The 7,811-nt window shown below is 42.8% G+C and overlaps 1 protein-coding gene across 2 annotated transcripts in view; it reads right to left on the reverse strand.

Annotated features, from left to right (window-relative positions):
* The window catches only part of Ttn (titin), a 273,083-nt gene that overhangs the window by 25,171 nt on the left and 240,101 nt on the right, over window positions 1–7,811 (reverse strand). For both annotated transcript variants that reach the window (XM_052723591.1, XM_052723590.1), the window contains 10 exons: window positions 7,122–7,418; window positions 6,428–7,015; window positions 6,032–6,334; window positions 5,622–5,918; window positions 3,872–4,159; window positions 3,465–3,764; window positions 2,921–3,223; window positions 2,522–2,827; window positions 650–2,416; window positions 50–343 (listed from right to left, as the gene is read on the reverse strand). In XM_052723591.1, coding sequence (XP_052579551.1) covers window positions 50–343; window positions 650–2,416; window positions 2,522–2,827; window positions 2,921–3,223; window positions 3,465–3,764; window positions 3,872–4,159; window positions 5,622–5,918; window positions 6,032–6,334; window positions 6,428–7,015; window positions 7,122–7,418 — 4,743 coding nt within the window. The remainder of the gene's footprint in view (window positions 1–49; window positions 344–649; window positions 2,417–2,521; window positions 2,828–2,920; window positions 3,224–3,464; window positions 3,765–3,871; window positions 4,160–5,621; window positions 5,919–6,031; window positions 6,335–6,427; window positions 7,016–7,121; window positions 7,419–7,811) is intronic.

The following is a 7,811-nucleotide window of genomic DNA, read 5'->3' on the forward strand; positions in this document are numbered from 1 at the left end:
TTGATGTGACTACTCTTTTTCACAATGGGAACCAGGTGGAAATGCTTACCATTTTCATCTCTTGTCATGATGAGGCCAGAAGACTGTGAGGGTGGGCTTATAGTTCCGACAGCGTTTCTTGCAATGATTCTGAACTCGTACCGATCCCCAGGACTCAGTCCTGTAACGGTGTACTGACATTCACTGACGTCAGTGAAGTTGCAGCGTACCCAGCGATCACTTCCTTGCCGTTTCTCAATGCTGTAGGCCACTATCTTACTTCCCCCATCACGCAAAGGTGGGTTCCATTTAAGTGTGATGGTTTCCCGGGTGACATCAATGTAATCAGGAGTGCCAGGTGGGTCTGAAAAAGTACAGGGAAGTTAAATACGATGCTATATCTGTAATCATCTTTTAATTACCAATAATATAAACAACATGGATAAACCTTGCAGGCACATTTGCATTACTAATTTCAACTTTCTGCTTCATGGTCTTTCAAAGAATTCTAAATTACTTTATTAGATGGAGTTCAAACCATCCCTCTACCCTTACATGACAAGAAGATAGAGCCAAGAGGGTGACTTCTGCAAGAGAAGCAGTGTTTGATGTATTTATTGCTAATATAGTTGGTTGCGTAATTAAATATATGTGAATAACAGTCACTTACCCACTGGAGAAACAGCTAATGTAAACTTGCTTGGGTCACTGGGTGAGCTTAGACCAGCAGAGTTCTCAGCATATACACGGAACTGGTAGTCCAGTCCTTCTATTAAGCCAGTTGCTCTATATTCTCTTCCAGATATTGGTGATGTGTTAACCCTTTGCCAGAGGATGCTGTTTCTTTCTTTCCTTTCAACGTGGAATCCCGTCACTTCTGAACCACCATCATAAACTGGTGCATCCCAAGTTAGTGACATGCCATCTGAGGTCACATTGTATATGACTGGTTTTCCTGGAGGGCCAGGAATCCTGAATTGGTGTTTTGCCACGATAATATTTGAGACAAGTGGCTCACTCACTCCATATCTATTTTCTGCTCTAACTCTAAACTGGTATTCAGAGTCTTTGACCAGATTGGAAACTTTGAAAGTTGTCCTGGCGACACTTGAACACACCATCTTCCAATTAGTTTGTGAAGCTTCCCGCTTCTCAATGCTGTAACAAGTAATTTCTCCTCCTCCATCATCTTCAGGTACGTCCCATGACATGATGGCACTGTCAGCCTTGATTTCATCAAATCGAATGGGTCCTTTGGGCTTTGATGGTGGGCCAAGGGTGATGACTGTAATGGGGAATGAGTTTCTACATACTGCATTGTCAAGAATAACAGTGTATTTCCCCCCGTGCTCCTTCTTTACATTCTTAATACTCAAGGTAATTTTGTTTTCTGTTTTACTGAAACGAACATATTCACTTTCTTTCAGTGGCAAACCGTCTTTCAGCCAGCTGATGGATGGCTTGGGTTTTCCTTTATAAGGTAACTCAAGGTGGACATTATGTCCAATTCTCACGGATATTTGTGCACCCGGGATTTCTGACAAGTCAACTTCAGGCGTAATTACAAGCTCCTTCACTGTAAGTGGCCCAATCGTGACAGGGTCACTCTGTCCTTTCTCATTTCTAGCGGACACTCGGAATTCCAAGACGGATTGCTCTTTAAGCTGTCCAATCTCAATCTCACAGGTCTTACTGATGCCAGCGTGTGACCAGGCTTGTTCGCCTTTGCCCTTCCTTTCCACAACATAGTCTGTGATGATGCTCCCGCCATCGAAGTCAGGTTTGGTCCAGCTCAGGACAACAGATGTCTTTGTAGAGTCTTTCATGGAGAGGTCACGGATAGGTGCTGGGACCTCAGCAGCCTTCACAGGCTCTGTAGTCTCACAGGGCTCCCCAATTCCAATTTCATTTTCTGCAAGAACCCTGAAGAAGAATGGAGTCTTCTCTGATAAGTCGGTTACCTTAAAGGATGTGCCGGAACACTTGTGTGACACAACAGACCATGTTCTCTTCGTGGCATCTCTCTTTTCAATGACATAATTAATGATGGGAGACCCTCCATCGATGAGAGGCGGATCCCATAGCAACGTGACCGTGCCTAGGGAAACATGTTTCACCTGTAGCTTCTGGCAGGCAGCTGGTGTATCGAGTACTTTAACACTCACAGTGGAGGATTTTGGCTGGCCCACTCCGTTTTCTATCGTCAGGATGTATTTTCCTGTGTCATTGCGAGTCACTTGAGGAATAACAAGTAAGGACGATGAATCGGTGTTTTGGATGTTGTATCTGGCATCACTGCCAAGATTCTTCTCGTCTTTCCTCCAGGTGACAGTAGGGGGCGGTCTGCCTTTAAAGGGAATCAGTATTTGCACATCTTCACCAGCTTTAGCGATAACAGATGTTCTGAGAGCCACATCCAGGTCGATTTCTGGTTCCTCTGTAGACACAAAATGGACATTTACAGTGATTTTTAAAAGAAAAAGAGTCTTTGCCTAGAACTCTTAATAAGACAACAATGCATCATCACAGTGGTTGTACATACCAAGGATGTCTTTAGGCTGTGCGGGTTCCGTCATTGTTATAGGTTCTCCTTGGCCAGCACAGTTTACTGCTGATACTTGGAAATAGTAATTGATTCCAGGTTTCAGGTTAGAGACCACATATTCTGTAGTTCTGACCTCTCCCCTGGTAGAGACAATAGTCCATTCCTCCTCTTCTCCTTGTCTCATCTCAATGACATATCCGGTAATCTCACTGCCCCCATCGTAGACAGGCTTACTCCAGCCAAGAGTGATGGATGATTTAGTTGAATCTGCAATTCTTATCTTGGCAGGTGGGCCTGGAGGATCTGGAATGGCCATTTACAATGTAGTGATTACACAGTCATCTGCAATTCAGTCACACGAAAGACAAGCAAAGATGGGTGTATGCGGGTACTTACCAACAGGATCGGCAGCCTTGTAGAAGTCGGAGGGTTCGGAGAATGGACCCATTCCAGCAGCGTTTACAGCACAGACTCGATACTGATAGTCACTGTTTTCAGTGAGTCCGGTCACCTTCTGTCTGGTGTCACGAATGGTCTCCTTTAGTACTTTAAGCCATGCCAGACTCTTCTTGTCTCGCTTTTCAAGGAAATAGCCATTTATTTCACTACCACCATCTACAGTTGGCCTGTTCCAGACAACAGTCATCGAATTCTTGGTGGTCTTTGTCACCTCTGGTATGCTTGGTGGTCCAGGTGTAACTAGGAAGGAAAGAAGAGATGAGTTTAAAGGTTCAACAGGTTCTACTTTCTCATCTTTCAATTCTGTCTAAATTATGAGTTTAGTAGTGACAGTGTCTGTCTTGTGGAAAGGATAGTAATGAGACAACATGAGGTGCAAAAGAAAATCATTTTAAGAAAACATCCATAAGTTACCAGAATATCTTATGTCTGTGAATGTAATTTTCATGTCTTTTAGTTTTTTGATGAAGCTATAGCTCACCAAAGGCATTCTTGGCGACAACTGGATCAGATTCCAGCGGCTCGCCAATTCCATATTTGTTCACAGCTCGGACTCGGAAGATGTACTCATTGCCTTTGATAATTTTGGTAGTTGTGATGATGCACTCTTCCAAGTTTTCAGCCACCATAGACCACACGACTCGGCTTGTCTCCCGTTTTTCCACGATGTAGTGAGTGATCTTTGCACCACCGTCGTCAGCTGGAGGCCTCCAGAGCAGAGTTATCTTTTCTGCAGTGACAGTCTTAAATTCAATTGGTCCACCTGGAGGTCCTGGTTTGTCTGCCAGTGAAAGAAGAAAGCAGTTAGAGCCTTCAAAAGGCCGAGTGACACTGAATTACTACGCTTTAGGTAAACAAAATATGACATCGCCCATGTTAAGCACCTACCAAGGATCTGTACTCTGATGGTGGCTGAAGCTGAACCCATGGCATTCCTTAGTTTTAATTCATAGCTTCCACTATTAAGGCGGTTGGCATCTTTGATGAGTATAGATGCAAGGTCAGTGCTATTTTCAACACATACCAATGCATTGGTTTGTAATTCTTTATCATCTTTGTACCACTCAATCGTGGGCTCGGGTTTACCGGAAATGCCAGCTCTGAGCTTCACAGATGTACCTGCTCTATATTTGACAACTTCTGTATACTCTAGAGGCAAGTCAATGACAGGCCCACCTGCAAGAAAACAGACGAAGAAACAGTTGAAATCTTACGAGGATGAAAAATGTAATTGCAGAAACGTCAAAACAAGCAATTGTCCATTTGCTAATTGTGTGTGCATGCGTGGTGTATACTATCTGCAGGTCTAAGCCTACTCACTTTCTGGGGAAGACAGACTGAACAGACTCTGGACCTCAGGATAGCTACACTAACTGCATGGGGAAGTCAGTACTTTCTATGTAACCTCTGGTAGGTATTTGATTCCAGGGATGAAAATAGGGTCAGGGATGAGACCATTACTGAAGAAATAGCACCACACATTTTCTTTGACTCTAGCCTCTCTTTCCCTTGCTTCTGACCACTTCCTGTTCATTTCTTTTCCTTTCCACTATCCAGATGTGAGCAGTCCATGCCATTCTTGAAGCTTGAGTTCTCTACTCACAGATCTGTAGCTCCCCTGAGCAGATGCTCTGCCAGGCTTCTTGTGACTGTTGAGATACAGAACTAAGTCTGACTGGCCTTACAGTGCAACAAATACTTGGAATCTACAAAGCCTGACTAGGAAGAGTGGCCCTGGGATTTCCAACAAGAGTGAGTGAGTAGATACTTTTAATCAGACTTGAAGAGGCTCACTTCCATTTTTGAAAATGGAAAACCATTAAAAGGTGTCACAGAGTACTTGACTCTCATGACATTCTCATTTCCAAGTCATTGGTAGTTGAATGCCACTTATTTTAGAGTGGATTATATTTTGAACTGACAATGATATAAAGAGGGCTCCAAAGACACCTGCTCATCATTGACCTTGGGGAACTTTACATAAACATTCTAAGCCTTAGACGTGTGTGTGTGTGTGTGTGTGTGTGTGTGTGTGTGTGTGTGTGTGTGTGCGCGCGCGCACAATTTTTCAAGACAGGGTTTCTTTGTGTAGCCCTAGCTATTCTGGAACTCGGTCTGTAAACCAGGCTGGCCTCAAACTCAGAGACCCATGTGCCTTTGCCTCCTGAGTGCTGAGGTGAAAGGCCTGTGTCACCACCACCCAGCTTTAGGCTCATTTTTGTAAAGTGGATTAATGTGTGTTGTTGAACTAAGGGAGTGAATTCCTGGCAGAAGGGCACTCCTGGCAGTCACTCAGTCAGTGGTAGGAGCTGTTAATACTATCGTCATCTAGGACTCTGTGTGGTCTTTCATGGACTTTGGAGAAATATTCAGTGGTGATGCACCTGTGAGTTAATTATTGAGTATGATAACTTAAAATAGAATGAAAGCACCAACTCAATCAAAAAATTTCTAAAAGTTTGAAAGACCTTTAGATATCCTATAATAAAAATCTTATCATTTTTAGTGAAATCAAGGGAGATGTGAAGTGGTTAAAGAATATTCCTAAGTATTCCAGCTAGTTTATAGTTATTCCCACAATCTAATGAAAACACATGGTAAAAGTCATTAAAGAAAACAGTGAGTGAAAACCGCTTACCGTAAGAGTCAATGCATGTGATGGGGCCTACAACCTCAGATGGATTGCTGATGGAACCAACAGCATTTCTAGCAAAGACCCGGAATTCATACTGGGAATTCTGAGTCAAGCCAGAGACGGTGAATTGAGTCTCAATAACATTGGTGAAGCTGGCCTTGGTCCATCTCCCATCTGGAAGGTCACGCCTCTCAACAATGTAGCCTGTAATCTTGCTTCCTCCATCAAAAGCTGGTTGTTGCCATGAAAGGTTGACAGAGTTCTTGGAAATATCCGTGATCCGAACATTTCTTGGAGGTTCTACAATAACGAGAAAGCAGATCAGTGGCACTTAGATCAATTCATCTTGCTTTGAAGAAATGAAATTTACATTTTAAGTTTTCAGAACTGCTCTTCTCATGACAGATACATACCACAGGCATCGATGGCCAACACTGGTTCCGAAGGATGGCTGGGTTTTCCAATACCAGCAGCATTTTCTGCATATACTCTGAATTCATAGATAAGTCCAGCACTGATTGTTGTGACTTTGAAGTGAGTTGTACGGATGATCATTTTGTTGGCCTTTTGCCACAAAATACTATTTCTGTCTTTCATTTCCAAGTGGTAGCCTGTGACTGCACTGCCTCCATTGGACACTGGTTCATGCCAGCCCACAGTGATGCTTTCTCGAGTAACATTAGATACCCAGGGTGTAGATGGTGGTCCAGGTGTTGCTATAAAAGAGAGAAAACCCATCGGTTAATATAGGCATTTAGCACCTTTACAAAGTAAACAGCAATCTTGGGTGTGTAAGGTCAACAACTTACTGTATGGCAGTTTGACAACTACACAAGCTGAGTCGATGTGATCACTGATGCCGAAGCGATTTTCTGCCTTGATTCGGAATTGGTATTCTTCTCCTGTGGTCAGTTTCATGACTTTAATCATGGTTCTTGCCACGGTTGCCGACACTTCAGACCACACTGCTGTACTGGTTTCTCTCTTCAGTACAATGTAATTGGTAACGTGGCTTCCACCTTCATACTTTGGTGGCTCCCATTTGAGAGTCACACTTTCTTCAGTGATATCACTAATGGCAACAGGACCTGTGGGAGGACCAGGCCTGTCCAGCACAATGATGTTGATGAAAGTTTTAGTGGTTCCGCTGGAGTTGGCAGCAGTGATCTCGTATTTTCCAGCATCAGTGGTAACACTTTCTTTAAGATTGATGGTCAGGTTCTCAGCAGTAATCTCAGTATTAAATCTCATGGTCGCCTTCAGGGGCACACCGTCTCTTGATAAGGTCACTTTAGGCAGCGGTTTTCCAGAAATTGGAATGTCAACTTTAAGGTTGGAACCAGCTCTAACGTACACAGTGTGACTTGGGAAATTCTTCATATCAATTTCAGGTGGTTCTGAAAAATAGAAGTATGGACAACAAAGGTGAAAAAAATGCCTAAAAAAATTAACTTACCTTAATGCAGAAAATGAAAATTTGCTTATGCATAAAAGTAGACCTACCTAGCTGATCCTTTATGAGAACAGGAAGCAGGAGCTCTCTTGGGTCACTCAGACCAGCTTGGTTTTCTGCAAAGACCCGGAAGAAGTATTCATGATTCTCTCTCAGACCGGAAACAACATGATGGGTTGTCTTCACCACTGCACACTTAACCCAGTTTTTCTGTCCCTTTTCTAATGCTTCAACGACATAGTGTGCAATTCTGCTGCCACCATCATGTTCTGGCTTCAGCCAGCTCAGCGAAACACTGTCTTTGGATACACTTGTTACTCCCAGCTTTTCTGGTGGGCTTGGTTTTTCTGAAAAGAGATGAAGCATTGAAAGAAAGGGACAATTATTGCAACATTTCCCCCCACATGAATCCTTCATACACTGTCAAAGAAAATCTTAAATCAAGGCCAGGCATTTACTTTGACTTGAATCTATTTATGGGACAACTTTGGCTTTTTAGCCAATCAAAGCTCCACTAAGCTATGTCATATGTGACCATATGCAAATTTAGATTAAGTCTCAGATAACCAAATGACAAAATTTGCCCAAAATTCATTGTGGGTGTAAAATGGAGGGACAAGAGGAGCAATCTTGTAAGAAACTTCATATAGTTTTTGTACCTATCCTAAAAATGCATGTAGCTAGATTTGATTATCTTTCAATCCAACAAATCTTACGTTGACTTTTTAGCTATGTTTATT

The sequence above is a fragment of the Peromyscus californicus genome, unplaced genomic scaffold (genome assembly GCF_007827085.1).
Source record: "Peromyscus californicus insignis strain IS unplaced genomic scaffold, ASM782708v3 Scaffold_7__1_contigs__length_154581171, whole genome shotgun sequence".
Taxonomy (NCBI): Eukaryota; Metazoa; Chordata; class Mammalia; order Rodentia; family Cricetidae; genus Peromyscus; species Peromyscus californicus.